Genomic DNA, 25,294 nt, shown 5'->3' with positions numbered 1-25,294 from the left:
TAAATGAGAAAAAGTATTTAATTTAGTCATTAGTCATTTAAAATGTGTGCAAAACCAGTGTGTGCAACATATGATCAGTATAATAATCCTTTAAATGTATGTCTTCAACTCCAATAATAATACTGATATCACTATTGTTTTAGTAGAAGTATTTTTTTCTACTAAGCTCATAAAGGCAATTCATTTTATTTTCAAAGTATTTCTAAGCTCACTGTATGCAAGTATGAAAATATGTGCATCATTAGAACTCTCTATATGAAATCAGACTATTTTATTTATTTGTGTGCATGCCTGCCTTCACATTTGCCTTCCTGCGCATGTGCTTGGAGTTGCCAGTGAATAATGCAGGAGGCTTATGAGAATGTCTGTGGCCGGCTGTTACACTTTTACACCAACAACTGATCCTGGCTCAGGGTCCACAACCCAAAACTGTGGCTGGTGCATCAACGGCTGGAGGGGGAGAACTTACCTGGGAGCTGCATTCAGCTGGGGAGGGTAACCGGAGAGCACCTCAGAGTCACAGGGTGAACCTGGGCTGATCAGGTGTCTGAGTTGAGAGACCTGAATGGGGGGGGATAGAAAGATGGAGACCTTTATCTGCGTGGAGTTTGACTCAAATTTTAGATACGGTGTAACTTTGTAAGGAACAGGTATAAAATGGTCTTAAGTATGTTTGTCTGAGCCATGAGAGAAACATTTTGCACAGCCTTGTGCCTTTGTTTTAACTGGTTATGGGATTGTGTGTGTCTTATAGAGCAGTGGTAGAAGTGAAAGGAGAAGCTGACAGGTACAAAGGAGGTGAGGTGAAGACAAGAAAGGGGTGAGGAGTGTTTGAAAAGTGATAGAAAAGGAGAGAAGTGAAAAGAAGTCTGTAGCAAGCTGATCTTTTTTTATTTTCTTCACTTTGGACTTGCACTGCTCCGGACTCTAAGCCCTTCAGCCTGCATGGGACCGAATGTAAGCTCCTTACTTCTATTGTTTCCTTACATTACAGTTTGACTAAATTAAAACACATGTAAACTTTGCTGCACAATGTACAATTGGCAAACTCTAATATACTGCAGCTGCGGAAGTTTACTAGCCTAAACATATAGGTCAAAGGACAGTGATTTAGGAAGAGCATCACAACCAATTCTCTTGAAGATATAACAAAAAAGGCATAGCAATAAAAAAAAAGTTTACTCTGCTTTAAGGCAATTCCATGTGTTAAAGAATAAAAAGTTGACTGTTGCGGTAAAGTGGAGCAGTTTAATCCAAGTGATGCAGTTGGCTCTGTGCCTCAGGTTACAGGGCATTGTGTGGCAGTGAGACGGGCCTCATGTTTTAAACATGTTTGACACAAATACAAAATGTGACACTAGAAACACTCCTTAATCCCAAATACTATTTTCCTACAAAATGCAGCAAGCAGGATGGGGAAATGTAGGTTTAACAATTATTTACTCAATTCATATGTATTGAAATTCTGCTGTAATTGAAATAAAAAATATTCAATGAAATAGGCCCGGAGCCAGGACACAATTAGCTTAGCTTAGTTTAGCGTGTAGGTATTGGGGAAACAGTGAAGCGCTCCATCCAATGGTAACAACATCTGCCTATCAGCACCTCCACAGCTTACTAATTAACACAATATGTGGATTGTTTTATTCATGCGCAAATCAAAGCTGAAAGAAAATGGCAAATTGTGGTTTTACGAGAGGTTATTTTTTTGGAAAGAATCACTTGCCGGGCAACCAGTGGAGACTCCAGGAAGTCACTTTGACCTGAAAGAACGTGGTAAAGTGAGTGGGAGTGTAGTATCAATCTTCTCATTTAACTCTTGGCAAGATAGCAAATATTCCCTATGAATGGAATATGGATAAGGTTATGTCTAGAGCAATGGTTAGGGCTAAAGATAAGGTCAGTCCTCTTTAAAGAGCACATTGGTTAACAGTCTAAGATATATGTCTGACTGGTAGGTTCCAATCAGGGCAAAACTGGCTGCATAGAAGCACCTGATGCCAAAATGCGGACATACAGACATCAGTGTGTGGATATGCTACACGTACTATTTTATTGATTATGTAAGTTGTTATGCTTTCTCCAGTAAAGGTTAATGCACTACAACTGCCAATGAATTGCCTGGAAGAGATAAACTGATGATTCTCATTCTGTAGACAATAACATGATGACACAGTTGAGGTGTTAAATGTTAACTGTCAGACTACGCCTGTCCCAGGGTCCAGGCAGGCCAAAGTTCCACTGTATGTGTCTCCTGAGTGACTCCTCCTTGGTGAGATAATCAGCTCACCAGCCTCTCTGGGATCCAGCTTCCGCTCTTCCCCGGTCTGAAGCCCTGCAGCACTCTGGAAGACTCAACTCATGTAGCCAGTCCAGAAGGACCTGCACCCAGAGGCTTATAACTCAACACAGCAGGACTAACAGGAAGCTCTTATGAAGGTACTCTGTCTTTCCTTTGTCTCCTCAAGTAAAGAACCAAAGGGACGCTTTAGTGGAAAAGGCTAAGCTAATGCTTCAGGAGTTTTATGAAGAAACGCAGGTGTGTGAATATGCCCGAGTGTGCGTGTGAATCGTCGGTGCAGAGTAAATAAATGACAGTGAGAAGTCACAAGGCTACCATGGATAAATTCCAGTTTATAACCTGACACTTCCTAATTGTTCTTCTACTTTTATCCAATCGCTATCAGCGTTAAAGTGAAGCACAAACCCTTGTTATGTCAACATAGAGTATTGATCCATCTTGCAATTGAGCTTCTACGTTGTGATCCAGAACTGTGTGTGTGTGTGTGTGTGTGTGCGTGTGCGTGTGCATGTGTGTGCGTGCGTGTGTGTGTGTCTATGTGTGTTTCCAGGTGCATAAAGAAGGAGCTAAAATGGAGAATCATGTCACCCAGATTTCCCGAGACGACCTGGAAGATCTCAGGGAGGCCTTTAATAGAATTGGTCAGTTTCCCCCTCACATGCATTCACACACCTAACCTGACTGGATTCTATCGATAGGAATTGTGGCCTTAGTAACAGTTTTACAGCTGACCATAAAGCATGACTCTTATGTAAGTATTTTTATTGCCTGGGTTATTGAGTGGATGTACTATGCGTGTGAGATAGTTCCAGATATAATAATAAGACATTGCCAGATTGTATCAGTCAGTTATCATGAGTGCATCATGATGATAACATCTGATGATAGTTATCAGTATCCTTTAATTAAGGTATAAGGTTACACTGTAGGTTATTACTGTATGGAATACAATGACAAGGCACAAAAGATAAACTGGGGGTCGGATCAATCTGACAGGTTGGTGGCTCTGAGAGGTTGGAAACATTACTTCTTTTCCTATGAGTCACATAAAACTGTACAGTACAATGTAGTGAAATTCAATCTCTGCATTTAATCCATCCTAAGCCTTAGGAACAGTGTAAGTAAATTGTGCAATATGTTTGTACATACATACTTCTGGTTTCTATGCTGTACGGTATCACAATTTAGTTTATTTAGTCTGTTTTTTTATCAATGGTATCACTGTTACCTAATATTAGTTTACTGTAATAACAATATACCCAAAGTACAACAAAAGCTGACGGTGGTGATGGCATCTACTGCCACAAGATCAATGATAACAGAAAATCTGTATTACATTGTTTTTGAAGTCAGAGGATCAACAAATCCTCTAGGTACCACAAATATCTGAGTCTGGATCAAAGTGGCAGATGACAGATGCCACTAGTATTGTTTGGACATTTTTCCTCTTTTATTCTTATGAGACACCGGATACTTTGACCTTTTTAAGCCTGTCAATGGAAAAAACACAAACGCAAAATCATTCTTTGGTTGCTCCCTCACATCTCATGTTCACACTAAGGCTTCATTTTGGGAAACCGCAAGCCAGAAAACATGGTCAGTGTGCACAGCAGGTCAGCTGAAGTCAAGCATACAATTCAACATATATGGAGGACAAAGTTTACTATAATACTGAGCACATTAACCTCAGATTACATTTCTGTACAGCAAATTGACTTACTGTATCTGTGTGTGTGTGTGGTTCTCTGTGTTTCTGTTCAGATATTGATAACAGCGGCTTCGTGAGCGACTTTGAGCTCCAGGAGCTGTTCAGAGAGGCGAGTTTCTCCCTGCCGGGCTACAAGGTGCGAGAGATCATGGAGGCCTTCATCGCTGGAGACACCAACAAGGACGAGAAGATCAGCTTTGAGGAATTTGTTTCTGTGAGTTCTGATGCCGCTTGTAAGCAAATATACAAACTTACTCTTCAAAACCTTGCATGGAGTAACACAGCCTGTCCATGTTCAGATCTATCAAGAGCTGAAGAGCAAGGAGTTCAGTGAGACGTTTAGGAAAACTATCACAAGGAAAGATGGGATCCGCTCCTTCGGAGGAACATCAGGAAACTCCTGCGAGGGAACGCAGCACTCCTACTCTGGTGTGAGAGAGTATGCGTACGTGTGTGTGTGTGTGTGTGTGTGTGTGTGTGTGTGTGTGTGTGTGTGTGTGTGTGTGTGTGTGTGTGTGTGTGTGTGTGTGTGTGTGTGTGTGTGTGTGTGTGTGTGTGTGTGTGTGTGTGTGTGTGTGTGTGTTTGTCCGGTGCTTATAAGCATTGAGCTGTGTAATAAGGCTGTAGAGTGCAGATGGAATACTGAGGCACAAGGACAGTCAACCTGTCCATGACTTACACTTAGCAAGCCAGCAGCTCTAAATGCATTGCTCTCTTACTCTCTCTCTCTCTCTCTTACTCTCTCTCCCCTTGGTGGCCCAGAAAGCTCAACATAACAATAGTATATTTGTGTGACTGCAGGAAGAAACAGAAAATACGGACTGAGCTGTCTTCATACATGTGTCTTTTTATGTGACTCTGTGTGTGTGTGTGTGTGTGTCCGCGCGTGTGCGTGTGTTTGTGTGTTTGTGTGTGTTTAGATGAGGAGAAGGTGGCTTTTGTCAACTGGATCAACAAAGCCTTGGCGAAGGATCCAGACTGCCAACATCTGCTGCCCATGAACCCCGATGATGAAAGCCTCTTCACCTCTGTCCGTGATGGCATCTTGTTATGGTAACTCACACACAAAGAAGAATGTGAGATTACACATGTCTGAAATGACACTTTGTTACTCACACTCCTTTTTTTCTTTAAGCAAAATGATCAACCTGTCTCAGCCTGACACGATAGACGAAAGAGTCATCAACACTAAGAAACTTGCCACCTTCACAATGACAGTAAGTGTTAGCTTTTTAAGAGTTTAGTAGACAAATACAAATACTGAGAAATATGTAATGTATTATGATCCTTACAGGCATACATATAATGAGACGTGCAAGGCGTAGAAAAAGCACAAGATTTGTAAAGGAATAGTTTGGCATTTTGGGAAGTATGCTTGTTTGCTTTCTGGCCATAAGTCAAATGAGAAGATTGCTTTTTTCGGTGTGAATTAAACAAACGAGACATCACGTTTTAATTAATAATCTTTTGAGATGTTAGAGGTGCATTTTTGGAATTTTTGAACAGAGCCAGGCTAGCTGTTTCCACCTGTTTCCACCTGTTTCCAGTCTTTATGCTAAGTCAAACTAACTGGCTGTCTGCTCCAATATTGAACAGACAGAAATGAGAATGGTATTATTCTCAATTAGCAACACAGCAAATAAAACATTTACCAAATTGCAAAGCTATTCTTTTTAACAAGAACTTATAAAGTAGGAGGAAAATGTGACATATGATTTTCAGAATGTATTAGATTTTATAGAGCAGTTAACCAAACAACTCCTGTGGCTAACTCCTAGTTGCGGGTTTATGTCAACTAAGACAACAATTATAATTGTGGATCTCTAAGATATAGCATTGGTTGTCCAATATCGTTGCACTGTGCAAAGCTTGTAATATATTAACTTTTTACTGCATACTTTCTACTCTTTCTGTTTTATATCCCTTTCTAATTCTGTAGTTGCCTCCTCTGTGTAGAGATAAACATTTAAAAAAAAGCATTGTCACATATTTGTTATTTTGTCATCCAGCCATCCATCGTCTAAAAAGAGCTAGATCAGACGGTTGGATTTAATTTATAATAAGTTAATTATTATAGGAGGATTCAGGCCACAGTCAGTTTGTTTTTGCTGAGCTGTCAGAACAGAATTTGCAAAAGTGCTGTAGTTTGGCTATAAAATCTCTGACTTTGGGCCTAAAATGAACACGATCCTACACAAATCATTTACATTCGTAGGAGAATCTGGTCCTGGCTCTAAACTCAGCCTCAGCGATTGGGTGTATGGTGGTGAGCATCGATGCCCATGATCTGATGGCCGGGAAACCCCATTTAGTCCTGGGACTGCTCTGGCAGATCATCAAGGTTGGCCTTTTTGCTGAGATAGAAATCAGCAGGAACGAAGGTCAGCAACAAACACCCACACACACACACACACACACACACACGCAATAACTTTACCATTCTGCACAGTAGTCGGAAGGTAGTTTTCATTCTAAACAGGAATGCTATCATTTGTAAAAGAACAGTTTTGAAGTTAAGCCCTTTAACCCTCAAAATATTAACATACTACGTTGAATGGACACTGCTAAACTAACAGCATGTGTGTCTCTAGGTCTGATGGCCCTTCTGACAGACAATGAGAGTCTGGACCATCTGATGTCTCTCTCCCCTGAGGAGCTGCTGCTTCGCTGGGTCAACTATCATCTAAGAAACGCAGGAACAAGCACCATCAGCAACTTCAGTGATAACATTAAGGTCCCCTACAGAGAAAAAAAACACACACTCACACACACGGGCAATACACCAAAACAAGAGCGTAACCCCTTCTTGTACTGTACCACTGCAGGACTCGCGAGCCTACTTCTACTTGTTGGACCAGATTGCCCTCCAAGACGAAATGAGCGTCAAGATCGACATGAGCGGCCTCAATGTGAGTCGGCTCGTTTTTTTGCAAAGTTCTGAAATCACAGTGGATAATGTCAAATGTGTAGATGATGGAGTTGTGAACCTGAAACTGATGAATATGATAAAAATGAATAATTATTTTTAAGGGTGTATTGTTTAAAATGCTATTTGTAGATCTTCTTTGCCTCTCTCTCTCTCTCTCTCTTTGCTTTATATTATCCTGCAGATGCACACTAAATGAAGTGATTTTCCTATTGGATTTTCTTGTGATTATATATATACAGTATATGTACCGTGCATGTACACACGTCTGTTTTGTGTGGTTTGTGAAGGAGCGGGATTTGGACCGAAGGGCTGAGCTGATGCTGCAACAGGCGGCCCGGCTGGACTGCAGGCAGTTTGTTTCTCCTCATGACGTCACATCTGGGAACAGCAAACTCAACTTGGCCTTCGTTGCCAACCTGTACAACATGCATTCTGGTTTGCAGAAGGCTCAGATCAACGGCAACGGCATAGAGACTGCCCACATAGAGCGTGAGACACATCCCTCACTAAAAAGATATTTGGCTGCATTATGTCATGGTCTTGAGGCTGCTCATTGCTTTTCTATCAACACCAAAATTAAAATCAAGTTATCAAATGGTGACACAAACACACTCACAGAATGTGCACCCTAATAATGGGAATGTGCAGGGAACTAAAGACACACAAAAAGCTAGACACACAGGTTACACAGTAAATCCAATAAAAAAGTCCAAAGAAAATAAATGTTTCAAGGTGTGACAAGTTATGGCAGCCATAAATCCATATACACTGTATGTAATCTATAGCTGGTCCTAAGGCATCCCTATCTGGTGACAGTAACTGTAATCTGAACAGCTGGTAGAGAAGGTGATTATGTGTTTATCGTGTCTTCATGTCTTTCCAGCTGAGTCCAACGAAGAGAAAACATTTCGAAACTGGATGAACTCTCTTGGTGTTTCTCCATATGTCAACCACCTATACTGGTATGTCATCAGTTACCCATTAGTGGGATTAATCTTATCAAGGAGGGGGAGGGATGCTTAACATTCTTACAGTTACAGTACCTATTTATACAAAGTACAACCAGTAATGAGGGCAATTTGAACATTTAGGCAAGCAACAATCAGTGTCCTCTTTTGGTAATTATGTTCACAAATTGGCTTTTATTCAGCTTCACACTTACCATTTAATTCTATTTATTTCATTTACATTTTTAACTTACATATTTGATGTGCTCTCGTGAGTATAGTCATTGTTTTATATAGTTCAGAGCAGTTCTTATGCACTACTCTAAACTTGTATTTGAAAGGTGTCATATAAATAAATACTGGTAGACATTGAGCAGAGAGTTGAACAAGGTGCCTTGCTCAAGGGTTACGGCTGAAATAGTATTGTTATTACTTCATTTTTACACATTATCACAGCTTCTGTTAACAGCCTCCTAATTTAAAATTGACCATTGATTTACTTAATTTTGTTCTCTGTCCTCTGTTCTCTTTTTTTGTTCACATTGCTTAAAAATAAGGTTACTCTTTGATGTTTACTAGCAAAAAGCCAGAATATGTTATACCTTAGTTAGTTAGAATTAGTGATAGTAAACCAAACTTAGCATGGTATAAATCTTATACATTTTTGTGACTTTTTTTTTTCTTCTTCTATAATTCCGTTTTGTATGCAATCTTGTCGCAAGAATGCAGCTGTTGCTGCACTTGTTTTCCTCACTTTTCTCTATGTGTTGCATCTTCTGCAGTGACCTGTGTGATGGTTTGGTGATCATGCAGCTCTATGAGAAGGTTGATGTGCCGGTGAACTGGAAGAGAGTCAACAACCCGCCTTATCCTGTTCTGGGGGCCAATATGAAGAAGGTGTCCACATTATAAGTTACACCAAAGAAAAACCTTTTGAAGACAAAAGAAAAACAGTTAACACTGTTTTTCTTTGCATATCTTAGCTGGAGAACTGTAACTACGCTGTAGAGCTGGGCAGGAATGTGGCTCACTTCTCTCTGGTTGGCATCGGAGGAGAAAACTTGAATGAGGGGAGCCGAATGCACACCCTGGCGCTGATCTGGCAGCTGATGAGGAGGTATACATGCACTGTCCAAAGCTGTGGGACATAGGACTGTAGTAATCTGTCTGGGAAAGACAGACTCTCCATTACAAATCTATTTTAGTGTTGTGGATACAACAGTTCCCTGTACAGTTTGAGTTATCCATCCTGCTTGTTATCCTTCAGGTACACGGTGCAGGTGTTGTCAGATCTGGGTGATGGAGAGAAGGTCGGAGATCAGCTCATCCTCAGCTGGGTTAACACCACCTTAAGCCAGAAACGAAAAGATACACAGATCAGCAGCTTCAAGGTGTGTGTGTGTGTATGGTGTATTTGATTAAACTCAAGGCTGCATTTGACCCTGTTTCCTTGTTTTCTGCAGGACAAACTGATCAGCACCAGTCTGCCAGTGATTGACCTGATCGACGCCATTGCTCCCGGTACCATCAAGTGGGACATGGTGAAGAGAGGCGAGAAAGGATGGCTGAAGGATGCTGAAAAACTCAACAACGCAAAGTAAAAGACAAAATATCAACACTTTTTCTCTCTCTTTTTGCAACTTTGTATTTGACACAAGATCAAAGACTTCAAACTGCTCTCTCTCTATCTTCCTGTTCCTTTCCCAGGTATGCAATCTCATTGGCTCGTAAGATCGGAGCTCGTGTCTACGCGCTGCCTGAGGATTTGGTGAAAGTGAATCCTAAGATGGTGATGACGCTGTTCGCCTCCCTCATGGGCCACAGTTTGAAAAAGGCCAAACGCTGAAACGGACATAAACAAAACACCTGGAAACCAACCACCAAGATACATTTGGTTTCTAGGCACTTTTTTATCATTGTTTCCCCCATCTTTTCCATCATCATACATATCTTTGACCTTTAAACTTTCTGTGATCGAAGCAAGACAATCACGACAATAAGCCTACCCAAAGTTGGAAATCATTTCTTATCAGCAAAGCCACTGCATTTGTTATCTGTGATTTTAGAGAGCAAGCTCATAATTGTCGTTTGCTTTATTTTATATTTGTATTTATCTTCTTCTGCTATCAGAGCAGACCTTCCCTTTATGCCTGTAAATGTTGTGCACTTAATATTGCTATTTAATTATTAAAGAGAATCAATTAAATGTACCAAGCAGCCTTGTATATATGTGTGTGTGTGTGTGTGTGTGTGTTTTTCCTTTATTTACCTATGCATAACACACATGCCTAGGTAAATAAAGGAAAAAAATAGTGCTTAAACTCAAACAAAGTAGCTTTTCTCGTCTTGGATGAGTGAGTCATTATGTGCATCTCTAATGTGATTAAATGCACAAAGTAAGCAGAACATACGTAAAAACAAACTTTCACTATAAAACACCATGTAGTACTGTATATACAGTATATGAGTAACTTATTTCTACATGAATGTATGCACTAAAGAAACAACCTTTTTGTTGGTGTCAAATTAAAAGGAGACATTATACTGAGTCACACAAAAAGGTAGCATTCACACAGAAGTAACTAATTTCTTTTACTCGAGTACTGTACTTAGGTACAGTTTTGACAAACTTGTAATTTTATTTTGGGCTACTTTATACTTCTACTCCACCATATTTATCCTAAGGAGTTATTTTGCAGATTCAGATCATTAAAATAAAATAATCAACAAAAACGTATGATGTATTTTTTAATACCTAACATTATATACAATTACACACACCCTTACCAGTTGCAACATACAAATTATGCGAACATATTTATGCATTGGTTAATGTAAGCCATACCTTTTACGGTAAGTAATTAGCAAGTACCTCGCCAGGGGGAGCAGTTCGTAGTTCGAGTTTATCTTCAGGTGGATTGACCGTCGAAGGCCGCCGTACCAAAACAAAAACGTCATTTTTGGAGCGAAAGTTTTCGAAAGACCTGACAGGATGGACAGGACATGACATGTAGAAGTGTCCTAGTTAAAATTCCCCTAAGATATCTTTGATATAAAATTTTAAAGAAGTTATCCAAGTAGCAACACACTAAGCGCCTGTAAAAATGGAAGGACTGGAGATGTCTGCCATGATACCGGCTCTTCAGGAGCTAGCTAGGTGAGCAACGGTCACCGGCTAAAGTTGGCTAAGCTACGCTGTTAACAGCATGTCAGACTCTACTTAGCTAGGTTGAACTGAGCCCTCTCTTTCACATATAGGCCACTTAGTTAAGTTAATGAAAACCTTCGTTGTACCTTGTTACCATAAATACCGTTACACCGTGTTGTTATTTGCAGTGCCAGCGCCGCTGAGTACGACCAGGCGGTGCAGAAACCTCGACAGATCCTCTGTCAGTTCATTGACAGAATACTGACGGATGTCGATGTCGGTAAGTTTTTAAGAAATCTCAAAGCGCTTACAATTGGTGGACACAATAATAAAAACACCTGACAGATTAGTAAAGCTTGTTTGGTCGCATTTGAAGACTGTCAGCTGTGTCTGATCAAGTCATTTTTCTTGTGTTGTTGTATTTAAATGATTAGAGGTTATGGCCGAATGTTACTACTGTACCTTTCCCATCACCCTTCAAGGTGATGGGTTGCAACATCCATCAGAAAAGTCCTGGTCCCCCAGGTTGTGAATCAGTAAGTAAAAAAAAAAAAAAAAAAAAAATCTATTGTCTGTGTTCTTCAGTTGCTCTAGGGCTGAATAAGAAGTCCAGTTCAGAGCCGGCCTGTGTGATGCTGCTGGACTTTGTGCAGCATATCATCAAGTCCTCGTCTCTGATGTTCACCAACCCTGCCTGCCAACCTGCTGAGTATCCGGACACCACACAGAGCTCTACTGGTAAGAGCTCTTCAAAAAGCGGCAGTATTACATTTTTTTGGAGATCTGTTTTTTTTATTTTGTGTTTTTCTTTTCCCCTCCACCTTCATGTCTCCTCATCCCTCCCTTGATTCAGACTTTAGTAAGTGGGTGGCCGTGCGTTTGCTTCGTGTGGCCGCAGCTCCAGACTGTGACATCATCCACGGGCGGGTCTCTGCTGTGCTGTGCTCTTTACTTCACACTCTGAGAGCGAGGGCGCCATTCATCTTCAACCGCCTCACTCAGGAGCTCATTGTCCTGGCCCAGGACCTTAGCCACATCCTGTACTCTCATATTTCCACATTGGCAGGAAATGGACACTCTTTGGGAAATTACACGCAGAGCCGATGGCCTGTTACTCTCGAGTGCTTCAGTATCTCCCTCGTTTGTGTCACCTCGTACCTTAAGCCCTCTCCTCTTGTTCTCGCCTCGCCTGCTGCCCTGGAGTCGCTGACCGCCGTGACGATCGGTGTCGTAACTGACGCCCTCCGGGGAGTGCTCTCCCCTCATGACATCAGTGTGGCCTGGGAGACGGCTTGCTCCTTCCTGGCCAATGGCAACAGCAGGTTGAGGAAGATCTCAATGGTGATGCTGAGTCGACTAGTGGAGCTGAGAGGGTTTCCTGAGATGCAGGGCCACGAGTTCTTCACGGCCTACCTTCAATTGCTGGAAACACACTCTTACGCGTGCACAGCAAACACAAAACTAGATGAGAAACATCCCTATGATGGCGAGCTGCTGCACCTGACTCGCTGTGTGTTTCAGTCATCTGGTGTCTCTCACTCACACTTTGAGCCCATCTACCTCTCGCAGATGTTCGAGTGTGTTTGTACCCTTGGAGGGTCAGATGTCAAGTTGGGGACTGAGGTTACCGAATCACTCTGTTTGCTGTTCAGCTTCTTGCTGTCTGTCGCCATGGTTTATGAAAGTGCTGCATTGTTAAGAAGGCAGCGAGTCACAGAGGTCTGCAGGACGCTGGCACGCACCGTTGGAACAGAAAAACAGGCTGAGGTACAATTCTGTTCTTCATCTTGTTTTGCTGGTATAATGTTCGTAACAACTTTTCTCTCTCACCCCCTTTACAATATCTGTGGTGCTTGTGTTTTGCAGTGTGCGGAGGGGTTTCTCCAAGCTGCACTGAAGGCTGAGAGCGCTATGGTGATGCAGAAGTCAGTAGATGGAGAGACCGCTGCCAAGAAAGCCTGCAAATCTGCCACCAAGTCAATCCGCAAAATGAACAAATCATCAGCCGCGTGAGTTCATAAACATTCAGAACTGTGTTTTATCGTAGAAGTGGTTAAATTTAGTGGCGTAAAAGACGGCATAGAGCATTACATGATATCATACAGCGAAATACAACACTGTACATCTTATGTTTTCAATTATTCTCTCACATGTGTAACAAATCTGTTGAAGATTCTCTGCTGTAGCTGCTCAGTTATGTGGATCTCTCTTGATTTTTTTCCATATCTTTTTTTGTGTCAGTATAGACTTGATATTTCACCTCACATCCTGTTATTTAAAATGACTGTGTCTCTGTGTCTTAAGTGAGGTGGACATGCGTGCTGGCAGTGAGGTTTGGGCTGTGGTAAACAGTCGGCTGGAGGAGCTGCTGACCTTTTTGAACTCTGATGGACCTGAAACCGAACAGACTCTCTCTGCTCTTGAGGGTCTGGCCCTCATTCTTCACCTGGCCGCCCTCTGCTCCTCTCCCACCAGGTAATACACAAACACATGCTATCCTTCCAGCTCTCTGTCTTTCTCTTTTTCTTTTCATGTCTTACACTCGGAAATGCAAACTTTCCAATATTTTGAACATGTTTTGTCTATCAACTGACTACAAGAATTACCTACTTTGTTGACTGCAGTTTTGCGACATCTTTTCTTATATTGAGCATAGTCGCATATTCTGTCACTCTTTCTTTCTCGGTCTCGTTGACAGTCCTTCTCCTCTTCTCTGGGTGCCCACTGAGACTCTGGGCAGGGCCCTGAAGAGCTGCCAGTCAGTGTTAGAACGAGGCCCTGAACCTGGCTTAAACCAGAACTACTTTCAGTCTGCTGTCCAGACTACTGTTAGGGTCCTTGACTCTATCCTCTACCTGACAAGTAAGGATATATACACTCACAGAAACACACATTAAAGATGCTGTTTGTATGCTTTTTATTTTTTGCTGGGTTATTAATTTGCTTTTTATTTTTTGCTGGGTTATTAATTTGCTCTTTATTTATTTGATGTCACACCTAAAGCAAAATATCCCTTATTCTTTGCCCTTTTTCTCCATTATTGAGTGTAAAAACAAGCTGAAGTATATGGCAGAAATAAAAAGCACGTCCTTTTTAGCAGAGTTCATTGTTGACCATCTGTTTTTATTATTGCGTGTGTTTGTAGTGAGCAGCCACAGTGAGGGTGGGCTCCAGCGGCGAGTGTGTGCTTTGCTGTCTCTTCCCTGGGTAGGGGAAAACAAGTTTATCCCAGCCTATAAGAGTTCAGGATTCCCCTCCTGGCTGCCTGCCTTTGCTCATAGACTCAGCCTCTGTTACTGTGAGTATTTCTTCTGCATTACAATCAGGGTCCAAAACTACATTTTTTTTGTCCACCAGCCAAATGGATATTGAATGTTCAAATTTGACCAGCCACTCAATCATTGTATTTTGATTGATGAGTACAGCAAATCTAGCAGTTGCTTGCATATTTCGCCTGCATTTGGCTTGTAGAAGGCGCTAATTTTGGACACTGATCACAACTCAAACAAAACAAAAACATCACATCAAAAATGAATTTTAAGTGATTGTACCAGGCCGTTTCAGCTGTGAAAACTCTGAATTAACATCAAACTATGTGCGTTTTTCCAGCGTCTGAGATCCAGGCAGAGTGTGTGTCGCTGCTGGCCCTTCTGCATGGTGGTGTGTGTGAGACGTGGCGTGTGTGTGTGTTTACCAAGACGTTGCTGAGTCCAGATGAGGTGGTGAGAGCAGCGGCAGTCAAGGCCTTCCCTCTTCTTCTTCACCACCTGGGAAACTCACACCACCCCCTCATCAGCACTACTCTGCTGTACGCACTTATATATGGATACACAGTATGCACGCAATCAAACATTATGGAATGCAATGACCATGGAAGTGTTCTCTCTTGCTTGGATTGCTTGCTTGCATTGTTTCATCATTTTCTATTCAATTAAGATCTTGAAACTTTTTTTCCATTATGTTCATGGTGTACATTTGACCATTTGCAGTCCCAGACTGGAGGACAGTTCGGAGCAGGTGAGGAAGGAGCTTGCCAGGATCATTGGTCAGCTGAGCTGTATCCAGTCCGAGCTCTCCCAGCTAAGTGACACCCACACAGAGTCCTCTTGTCTTCCTGAGATCCTCTGCCACCAACTCAGCCTTGCAACAGAGCATGCTGGGAATACCTTTCCTTCCATCAGGGCGGCTTTTGTCAAACCCTTCCTGCCACTGCTCAAAAAGCAAGCTCCAAGTAGTGTTAAACAAGGTATTTTTTTGTTGGCGTTGATGTTTTCGTCCACATGGAGCTTTTACAACATGCCGAAAGCTTAAAAGATGCTAGATGTATTATGTACATATTATCATCATACATGTACGGTACATTGCTGTGATCTTTTTGTGGATTATTTTGAAACGCAGTATTATTTGGTCCATTTTATTGTTGTCATTTCATTATTTTAACTATTTTTTTTTCACGTTCCTAGCTTTCCTAGAAGCTCTGCCTCATCTCTGCCAGCATGTGAATCTGGTTGGTGGAGACAGCGACTCCCAGGCAGTTCTCTTTGCTCTGATTGGTCTTATGGAGGACTCGGATCCTGTGGTCAGAATACGCTTTAGCCAATCAGTGCGTTTCCTGCTAACAGAGACCAGCAGAAACTCGGAGCAGGGCTCTCTGAGTGAGGTGAGCAATTTCAGCAGTTAGACTCAAATGTGTCTACTTTTGCTATATAAATATATTATTGCAAGACAGAAAGAGCACACAATATTCAATAAAATTCCATTTGTGTCATTACTGCGAAAACATGCACATTAATGTAAATTTTATTATGTGCCTTAAAATCACGATTCCCTCAGTTAAGTGAAAAAGTCAACGGGGTAAAAAGAGTTTTACAATTTTACTTGGCTCATACTTTTTTTTTTAAACAGACCTTACCTCATCATTTGGGGATTATGACTTGGTTAATACAGTAAAAAAAACAAAAACAATCTAACATAGTGAGGTTGATGATGAGTGTGTGTTTCTTCTCGCTATCCAAGCTCCTGGTCGCCCGTCTTAAAGAGGCGTTCAACAAGGCTAAACTCAACAGAGACGACGACCTGCGCAACACTCTTATCCTCACCACTGGAGAGATTGGCAGGTACAGGTGACCTTTGCCTATGCACCAGAGCACAGAATAGCACCCCCAGCTGTGTCAAAGTGGGATTACTGTCATCATATGCTCATCTGTTCCATATAGTTTTATTTCTACAAGTTCTTCTGCAGCGTGGGAAGGTTGCTGCAGCTTTTTAATGGTTTAATATTTAAAAATAAATAAATAAATGTTTTGGTTACATGAGTTCATCTCTCTCCTCTTCTGGCAGAGCGTCTCAGGGTAGTTTGGTGTCGTTCTCTCTGCTGCGGCTGCTCCATTGTCTGTTGTCCAAGTCGTCTCCGGTGTCTGTAGCTGCTTACGCTCAGATAAGAGCCCTGGCCACTGCCAAAGGTCTGAAACTTCAGACCCTCTTCAGTCAGTACAAGAACCCCATTTGCCAGGTACACATTTTTAATGTTGCTCTTATTTTTATTTTTTGAAGATTATTTTGGGCATTTTCAACCTTTTTATTTTGAGAAGACAGCTAAAGACATGAAAGGGGAGAGAGAGGGGGAATGATGCAGCAAAGGACCGCAGGTTGGAGTCAAACCCGAGCCTGCTGCATGGAGGAGTAAACCTCTTTATATATATAAGGGCCCCCGGCTCTACCAACTGACCTATCCGGGGGCCCATGTTGCTCTTATAAGCCAGGTCTAAAAGCTGATGCTGACGGAGACGTTTAAAGATTTCAAGTCCATAATGCTATGAATAATAATTAGCAATTAACAATATTATATTAGTAAAAAATGTCTGTAATGCCTTTTACCCTAATTAGTGTACATTTTCAATTGGGCTCTTGCTAATAAAGGTTCGGACTACTAAGCCTTTTAATTCTTTTGTTAAATTTTAGTTTGCCCAAATAGTATGATAATAATCGTTGCGGCATAATAAGGTCTCCACATGATTGTGTGTTTTTGTTGGTGGAAAATGATTTGAGAATCACATGCTTTCCTGATTGTTGTAATGAATTGCATTGAGATGATGAAGTAGTTTTTACTTCAGAAGAATTGCAGGTGTGTGCCGCGATTCATTGTTGTAAAGACATACATTAGTTCTTTCTTCTCTGTGTTAAGTTCCTGGTGGAGTCGCTGCATTCACGCCATGCGTCGGCCTTGCGGAGCACGCCAGATCAGGGCAGCGAATCGGCCAATCAGAGAGAACTGGCCCTGGACATCCTGGCTCAGATCGCACATGCTTTTGATTTTCCTGACCTCCACCGCTTCCTCACTGTATGTCATACATGTACTGTAACTACACAAAAGTACAGTCTACAGTATGTTGTGGTGGTACTTTGAGACTGTTTAAAATCCATGGGTGTTTTCTAAGTATATAGGTTTTATGCCTACTTGTATATACAGAAGACCCTCCAGGTACTACTGCCCTACCTGGCCGCCAAAGCGAACTCTACTGGCTCCGCCCTCATCCGTACCCTGGCCAATGAGCTGAAGGCGAACAGGAGAGAGATCCTGATCAACAACTTCAAGTACATCTTCAGCCATCTGGTCTGTTCCTGCACTAAAGAAGAGCTAGAGAGGGCTTTCCACTACCTACAGGTATTTATAATAGTACCATACTTTGCTATAATCTGTAATTGTCTACACATTCAAGAGACAACAGAACAATTTGTCTGGCATTGTGGCCATGTTGTTGTAGTGGTTAATGAAATAAAAAGACAGGTTTCATCAAAAAAGGTCATTGTTACCCAAATTAACGTAATAACTTAATAAGCACTAGAGTCCACCAACTAGGGCAAAAACTAATATTTAGGTTGGCCAAAAAGTCGAGTAATAATCAAATAGAATATCACTTTGGCAATGTGAGTCTCAGCTGTGTGACAAGGCTGATGGATAAAGCAATGGTTGTTGTCCATAGTAAGTAATCAGATTACCATCCTGTTTTTATATTTGTTTTCCTAATGTTCTCCCAGAGTGAGACAGAGATTGAACTGGGATCTCTGCTGAGGCAAGACTTCCAGGGTCTTCATAACGAGTTGCTGCTGCGCCTGGGAGAACACTACCAACAGGTCAAAACACACACACACACCCACACACACACACACACACTCAAACAGACAGATACACATACACACACTCACTCACTCACACGTTCCCCTACAAATTAAGTATTTTTCCATGTATATTCTTGAGTGCATATATTTTATGTGTATTTAACTCACTTATGTGGTTTAAAACTAGTCATTGTTCATATGTGTGTTTTACATTTCTACGCAGGTGTTTAATGGTCTGGCAATCCTGGCTTCCTTTGCTTCCAATGATGACCCGTACCAGGGTCCCCGAGACATCACCACCCCTGAACGCATGGTACGCGTCAGAGTTTAATGTGGTGTTCATTTCAGCTTAATTTTGTGCGTAGAATACACAGTTTGGAATTTTGTATACATTTTATATTTTGTGCTTATGTGACATGCTGTGGAATTATAACAGACAGGTTAAAATATAATTTATATTTGGAACAACCCACAATGCATTCATACTTTATATCATATTAAATACCTTTTGAGAGTTTTGACTCCGGTATAGTGTACATGCACAATTGTATTGTTCAAATAGAAAATCTATTGATTAATTGATAATGAAACCAATTGTTAGTTGTAGCCATATGCAAGCTACTAAGAACAGTCATTTGTTTTGCACTAAATATAATATTAATTAGATCATTAGCAATCCATAATTGCGTCTCTTTTTTAACATGAATCTGTATTTTTCCTCACTTGTCTCTCTTTGGTCATTGTGTGACAGGCGGACTACCTGCAGCCAAAGCTGCTGGGAATTCTTGCTTTCTTCAACATGCAGCTGCTCAGCTCCAGCGCAGGAGAGAAAGACCGCAAGAAGTTGGTGTGTGAGCCACTACTGACAACTAATATTGATTTTTGATAATGTATTGTTTCAGTGAGAGAGTTCATCGCGCTACCGTTTGAGATCAATGTCGTTCACAGCAACATTGTCTCTGATTTGATGAATGTTTGTCCATTGCGATACTGCTTACCTTTCAAGTGTAAAAAGAGAGTGTCCGCCTGTTTTCTGCGCAGGCATTGACAAGTGTGATGGCTCTAATGCGACTGATGGGCTCCAAACACATCAGCTCTGTCAGAGTAAAGATGATGACGACACTCCGCACAGGCCTCCGGTACAGAGAGGACTTCCCTCTGCTCTGCTGCCAGTGAGTACACACACTCACACTTCTTATCTGTGCTATATTGGCCCAATCCCAAAGTGAGCCCTGAGGACTAAAGACTTAATTGATCTCAAGTGCTAAGTGAGTGAGTGTGTGTGAGGCCACATGGGCTCAGATAGCTATACATGGGATTGGGACAGCCCTTCACAAGATCACACGTTACCTTGGTGACAATTAATAACAAAGATGTTGCTGACACTTGCCAGTTAGGAAATGTTCATTTTAAGTTTGTTGCTTTCCACATGGCCAAGGCACAGGAGATGGTTAGCTGATTATAATTTTTTTCAAATTCTTGTTTTAAAAGCTGGACAACAGGTCCGTTCCGTTTCGTAGTCATGTGTCGTGCTCTTGTTTACCTTTTGTAATTTCTGAGTTTCACTATGGCTCCGCGGTAAACGTCACAACGCTTTGAACTGTGGGTAATTTCCCTTTGGCAAAGTCTGCATCGATGCAGGCTCACGGAAAGGGCTCGATAAGTGGGTGCTCAAACCCTCACGCCCTAAAATTCCGCATTGGGACAACCCTAAGCCCTTATGAATTTTGCGAGAACGCGCACTAAAGTCTGTGAGTCTGTTAGTCCGGACTTTGGGATTGGGACATTGCTTTTAATATGTCAAGATTGACAGATTGACAACCTTTTTTTTTTCCCTGACCACATTTAAGGCAGGTTGCTAGAAATAGCTGAACCACTGAATGGCAGCCACCACTGTTTTATTCGACACTTGATAGAACGTAGAACAATTCAACTCTCTTTATGTACTCAATTATGCCTCAATCCTGTGTGATTAGCTGAAACCTCTGCTGTGTATTAATTCCTCCCTCCTGTGTGGACAGGACGTGGGAGTGTTTTGTGAGGAGCGTGGAGCCGGCACACTTGGGCCCTCTACTGAGTCATGTTATTGTTGCACTCCTCCCCCTGATCCCACTGCAGCCCAAAGAAACAGCTGCCATTATCCGCTTCCTGATACTGGACAACAGGTAACACACACAAATACCTTCTTTTTTTGAATGACCAAACTAGGCCTGTGCAGAAAGCTACACATGCCAAATTGATATGTGCAAAATCTAAATAATTGTCATGTAATTCTTGCTTTAATTACAATTTTCATTGTTAAAACAACATTTTATACATTAAAAAATAGTTCTTAGGAATGGGTGTTTCTACACTGACTGTCAAATAAATGCCAAAACAAAGTACTTAGGTTAATGAAGCAATCCACACTTAATTCCAGACTTCCAATAGCAGTGATTTCATTTTGTCAATATTCCCACAGGGAAGAAGTCAACGACTACCTCCATGAGATTTACTTTCTGCCAGACCAGCCCGAGCTCAAAGACATCCACACTGTTCTGCAGAACTACAAGAAGGTCAGTATAGATAAGAGGATGATCATGCTAAGGAAGTTACTAACGGATGCAGGGTTATTGACAAGGGGTTATTGTTTGTCAGTGGTTTTAGAGATCATAAAATACATTAAATGGTAGAACATGCTATGTCTAAATTCATGCAGCTGACGGCCAGCAGCAGTGACCTGGCCGCAGCACTGCAGCTCTCCATGAGGGCTGTTCAACATGAAAACGTCGACGTCAGGATCCATGCGTTGACCAGCCTCAGGGACATGATGCACAGCAAGCAGGTACACACACACACACACACACACACACACACACACACACACACACAGATTGTTAGACGTGTTTGTAAGTTATAAGAGAATTTTCACCACTGCGGTTTACAGACATGTCTTAAACTTACCCTAATGTTCCGAACCGTAGAATAAACATGTTTCTTCATGTTGTGGACTGCAGGAGTGGCTGCTGCGGCATGTTTGTGCGAGTGAGGCGGTGGAGCCGGTCATCTCCAGCCTGGTGTCAGTGCTGCTGAAGGGCTGCCAGGACTCGTCCCCAGAGGCCAGGCTCCTCTGTGGGGAGTGTCTGGGGGAGCTGGGGGCCGTGGATCCCGGACGTCTGGACCTGTCCCACACACACACCCATGGCAATCGCAACACCTTTGTGGTAAGCTAAAGACTGCATTCAGAGACATACATATGTTGGTTTGACAGAGGATAAGTAGGGATTCCCCCAGAATGGAACACTGTCAGAAATTAAATGTAAAAGTAATTTCTTTTTTCCTATGGACAGAGTGGAGTTGATGATCCCAACTTCGCCTACGAGCTACTGACTGAACTGACCAGAACATTTCTGGCTTACGCCGATGACGTGAGAGCACAGGACTCTGCTGCTTATGCAATTCAGGTATTCACACACTTGTGCAAGCACTCACTTTGCACTTTAATTTGTGTGTGTCTCTTTTTTTTTTGTTGGCTCATGTTATGTCAGTAATGTGTGTCTGTGTGCTGTCATGTGCACTGTAGGAGCTGCTGTCCATCTTTGAGTGCCGTGACGGTCGAACCGACTCACCGGGGCGCCGTCTGTGGAGGAGATTCCCAGAGCAGATTCAAGAAATACTAGAACCACACCTTAACAGCAGGTAGTCGAGTTTACACACACACACACACACACACACACACACACACACACACACATAGACATAGACATGCAGCACATATGCACTCTGATCCTGTCTTGGAGATCTTGGATTTAAAAAAAGAAAGAAAAGAAAAATTGGACTTGCACTTACAGTTACACTTACATGTGACTCTTTGTACTTTGGCTTTTTTTAAGTTAATGTACTTGCACTTAAATCTTGCCGTTTGATGTTGCTTTAGATAAAATCGTCAGCTAAATGACATGTTGTGTAATGTAATTGTATCACACGTAATTCAGGGGATCAAATCCCTCAAGTGAAACCTCTTTTGTCCTCTTTCTTACCCTATCTCTCCTCCCTCTCTATCTTCAGGTATAAGAGCAGTCAGAAGGAGGTGAACTGGTCTAAACTGAAGAAGCCAGTTTACTTAAGCAAGAGAGGCAGCAAATTCTCTGATTGGTCGGCCACCTGGGCCGGATACCTCATCAGCAAGGTAAGCTGATGGAGCGCTCACTTTTGCAGAGCCAAACAGATACACATCTAATTGATTATACATCTCTTCCACTTTGTTAGATTCTCAACACTTTTTTGTTATAAATACTTGTTTAACTAATAACATTCTGACATTTTGAGTATCAAAATGGAGGTGAAAATAGCAACCGGGAGAAAGCCTTTTCTCTATGAGTTAAAAGACAACTAAAAAACCTGCAAAGGTTTCAAGCACATTGAACAAACATGAAAAATATTATATTTTTAAGACACTGAGATTATCAAGATGAAGACAATAAATGTATAAATTAAATTTCAGGCAGGTAATATAGCAATGTATGTGCTTTTGTCAAAATCTTCATCATCTTTATAAAAGCATAAACTTGTCTTGTCTGTTTTTTTTCATGTGTTTCAGGTGAGACATGAGCTGGCCGGCAAAGTGTTCACCTGCTGCAGTTTCATCATCAAACACGACTACAAGGTTACAATCTACCTGCTGCCTCATATTCTGCTCTACATGCTGCTGGGGTGCACACCTGCAGAGCAACAAGAGGTGAGGACACACACGTACAACTTACAGAAGACGCTAGTCCAGCTTTTTGCGTTGTTTTTCTTTTGGCATAAACAAGGCATCTCCTTCCAGGTAACGGAGGAGATGCTGGCTGTGCTGACAGCAGGTGATGGACGAGAAGCGGAGTGTGGTCAGGTGACAGCCTCCAGCCTATCACAGCTCAGCACGCAGACTGTGTTTAGCATGATGTCTCACCTCACACAGTGGAGCCGCCACATCCTCTACTCCAAACCCAAACAAAACGGTAAGTGACCCCAATGCACAAGTCTCTAGCTTTTCACTGCAGTGCTGAAACATGTAAGTTAGAGTAAAAGAATGTTAGATTATTGGTTTTAGGGCTGCACAATATATAGTTTTTATTTTATGGCCATTGCAATATCAACTGCCACAATTTTGTGAAAGGCTGCAAAATATCGTGAAAAACACTCCCAAAAAGAAAATATCAGTAGAAAGCCGCACTTTAAAGTGTAACTGTCATTGTCTTTTTAAGGCTGCCTTTTTATTCTATTCAGTGTTTAATTTTTTTCCACAACAGAATGTTGGTAATGAGTTCCTTTTTATTTGTTTTAAGTTCAACAAGCAATTTGTTGTATTTTATCAGAATACGGAAAGCAGCAGAAATGCAGACCTGAACACGCTTTAATATCTGTGTATTTATTTCAAGTAATATTGTTATTGTGATATTCATCAGCTTTATTTCATATTTTCCTCATTTTGTGCAGCCCTTTATTTACCCTATTTCTTTTTATATTTGTATTTAGAAAATGCTTAGGTTTCATACAATCTATGACAACAAAAGAGACACTTATTTACATGAAAATGTTAATGATTAGTTCAGAAAAAAAAGAAGTGATTTCAAGGAACTAAATTTAAATGCATATATTCTTGTTGTTCTCTAACCTGCATGATTTACTCACGCTTGAAGTTAAAAGCTAGAACGTATCATTGCAGAGAGCGGCGAGTATCAGCGTGTCGTGGCCTTCCTGAAAGGTATTCCACAGGACGTTCTGGCCAAGGCGTCGCTACGATCCAAAGCCTACACTCGTGCCCTCATGCACTTTGAAGCATACATCTTAGAAAACAAGGAGAACATCCAGGACCATCTCACCTTCCTGCAGGTCAGCATCAAGTCAACAGTCTTTTAATTGTATTTTTTGCTAAAGTTAGTGCTTAATTCCTCTGCTTTTAGACTGGAATAAAAAAATCTTTGCATGACACTGGTTGCTATGAATTACTATAAAGTTGATGTCTTACAGAATTACTGTTATTAGACTTTTTAGTGTCATTTAACAGAAGAAGCTATTAGAAAAAAGTTTTAATTAATTGTACAATTTGGTTTACGAGCAATCAGAAAATTGGGATCTGAACAAGAAAATGAAAGGGGTTGCCTTATGTTTACCTTACTCTGCTTCGTGTATTTGAGTATATAGACCTACATTTTCTCAATAATAACAATATTTCTGGTACTGTATATAACTCTGTTTAAGAGTGAAGTGGACTTAAATATTTGCTAATATAGGCCTACATCCTTTCTGACTCACCTCTTTAACATCTCATTTACACCTCATGACTATAAAAAACTATTTTCTCTTAAAATATAATTAATAAGTGTATGCATGCATATGCAAAGACACTGTGTATATGCATGTATGTAGAAAGTTATATGGGTATACCTTTTTTAGTATTTTTGTATAATTTTATCGTTCTTGTCTTGTTAATTTTTTTTCTTGACAATGTGGTTGTTAATTTTAAAAATGTGAGAAGGGGTGGCCCGATATGAGCTGAAGCCTACCCTTTGGTTCCGACCCATACATTCATTCATTCATTTAATCATTCATTCATTCTGTCACAATGTGAAGCTGCTAAAGTCATAAACGGTCTTAGTCTTTGTTTAGTGTTTTTTTTTTTTTATGATTGGCTGTTGCAGAGACTGTATGCTGCGATGCATGAGCCTGATGGTGTGAGGGGGGTCAACGCTCTGAGAAGGGAGGAGCCGTCGCTACGGGAACAGATACTGGAGCATGAGAGCATCGGCCTGCTCCGAGACGCAACTGCCTGCTATGATCGGGCCATACAGCTGGAATCAGACCAGGTACACACAAATACAAACACACACACTCACACACACAGTAAAAACATCTACAAAAAAAAAGAACTGCCAGAAAGCCTTCTACATGATGTGTGTATATACATTAGAATGTATTTAGTGCTGTAGAATGCAAACAATATAATATTTAGATTTTGTATTACATATGGTGTTCACGTTAAAATGTAACACCAGAAATTGATCTCTTGGTTCTCTATGTTAAATTTAATAGCAAAAATACAAATGTACTGTGTATTCTATATTTGCTTTCTAAAATCTTGCCAAAATAATTCAGTTCAATTTCAATTCAATTGTATTTA

General features: G+C 41.2%; 2 protein-coding genes and 1 long non-coding RNA gene across 3 annotated transcripts in view; 2 read left to right on the top strand and 1 right to left on the bottom strand.

Moving 5' to 3' along the window:
* Positions 1-9,854, bottom strand: part of LOC116670027 (uncharacterized) — a 19,772-nt gene extending 9,918 nt beyond the window's left edge. Inside the window, exons 1-2 of the long non-coding RNA XR_004326931.1 lie at positions 9,844-9,854; positions 3,680-3,688 (exon numbers count right to left, since the gene is read on the bottom strand). This is a non-coding gene — a long non-coding RNA (uncharacterized LOC116670027). The remainder of the gene's footprint in view (positions 1-3,679; positions 3,689-9,843) is intronic.
* Positions 403-10,096, top strand: LOC116670011 (plastin-1). The gene is made up of 17 exons (XM_032500225.1): positions 403-957; positions 2,219-2,439; positions 2,853-2,943; positions 4,064-4,224; positions 4,310-4,439; positions 4,931-5,063; positions 5,146-5,227; positions 6,226-6,391; positions 6,602-6,744; positions 6,836-6,919; positions 7,227-7,428; positions 7,823-7,901; positions 8,669-8,783; positions 8,870-9,003; positions 9,154-9,277; positions 9,350-9,483; positions 9,594-10,096. Exons 2-17 carry the CDS (start codon positions 2,434-2,436, stop codon positions 9,730-9,732), a joined length of 1,923 nt encoding a protein of 640 aa, XP_032356116.1. The 5' UTR covers positions 403-957; positions 2,219-2,433; the 3' UTR covers positions 9,733-10,096.
* Positions 10,097-10,838: 742 nt separating this feature from the next.
* atr (ATR checkpoint kinase) overlaps positions 10,839-25,294 on the top strand; it is a 25,946-nt gene continuing 11,490 nt past the window's right edge. The window contains exons 1-30 of the mRNA XM_032500215.1: positions 10,839-11,043; positions 11,223-11,314; positions 11,620-11,772; positions 11,888-12,801; positions 12,901-13,043; positions 13,339-13,509; positions 13,733-13,896; positions 14,180-14,332; positions 14,644-14,842; positions 15,024-15,280; positions 15,498-15,694; positions 16,051-16,151; positions 16,375-16,546; positions 17,219-17,374; positions 17,504-17,698; positions 18,073-18,168; positions 18,377-18,466; positions 18,905-19,000; positions 19,195-19,325; positions 20,175-20,318; positions 20,615-20,708; positions 20,852-20,977; positions 21,150-21,356; positions 21,483-21,596; positions 21,716-21,831; positions 22,201-22,321; positions 22,733-22,870; positions 22,961-23,132; positions 23,840-24,006; positions 24,816-24,980. Coding sequence (XP_032356106.1) covers positions 10,991-11,043; positions 11,223-11,314; positions 11,620-11,772; positions 11,888-12,801; positions 12,901-13,043; positions 13,339-13,509; positions 13,733-13,896; positions 14,180-14,332; positions 14,644-14,842; positions 15,024-15,280; positions 15,498-15,694; positions 16,051-16,151; positions 16,375-16,546; positions 17,219-17,374; positions 17,504-17,698; positions 18,073-18,168; positions 18,377-18,466; positions 18,905-19,000; positions 19,195-19,325; positions 20,175-20,318; positions 20,615-20,708; positions 20,852-20,977; positions 21,150-21,356; positions 21,483-21,596; positions 21,716-21,831; positions 22,201-22,321; positions 22,733-22,870; positions 22,961-23,132; positions 23,840-24,006; positions 24,816-24,980 — 5,097 coding nt within the window. The 5' untranslated portion in view covers positions 10,839-10,990. The remainder of the gene's footprint in view (positions 11,044-11,222; positions 11,315-11,619; positions 11,773-11,887; positions 12,802-12,900; positions 13,044-13,338; positions 13,510-13,732; positions 13,897-14,179; positions 14,333-14,643; positions 14,843-15,023; positions 15,281-15,497; positions 15,695-16,050; positions 16,152-16,374; positions 16,547-17,218; positions 17,375-17,503; positions 17,699-18,072; positions 18,169-18,376; positions 18,467-18,904; positions 19,001-19,194; positions 19,326-20,174; positions 20,319-20,614; positions 20,709-20,851; positions 20,978-21,149; positions 21,357-21,482; positions 21,597-21,715; positions 21,832-22,200; positions 22,322-22,732; positions 22,871-22,960; positions 23,133-23,839; positions 24,007-24,815; positions 24,981-25,294) is intronic.

This window comes from Etheostoma spectabile, chromosome 20 (assembly GCF_008692095.1).
Source record: "Etheostoma spectabile isolate EspeVRDwgs_2016 chromosome 20, UIUC_Espe_1.0, whole genome shotgun sequence".
NCBI classification, from domain to species: Eukaryota; Metazoa; Chordata; class Actinopteri; order Perciformes; family Percidae; genus Etheostoma; species Etheostoma spectabile.
Note: the sequence above shows the minus strand (reverse complement) of the source record. Positions and strands in the feature narration are given on the sequence as shown.

What these genes read in the sequence shown, in the direction of transcription:
- LOC116670011 (XM_032500225.1), top strand. An exon ending in AACGCAGCACTCCTACTCTG is followed by an intron (nt 4,440 to 4,930) that starts GTGTGAGAGAGT and finishes GTGTGTGTTTAG; the next exon opens with ATGAGGAGAAGGTGGCTTTT. An exon ending in CGTGATGGCATCTTGTTATG is followed by an intron (nt 5,064 to 5,145) that starts GTAACTCACACA and finishes TTTTTCTTTAAG; the next exon opens with CAAAATGATCAACCTGTCTC.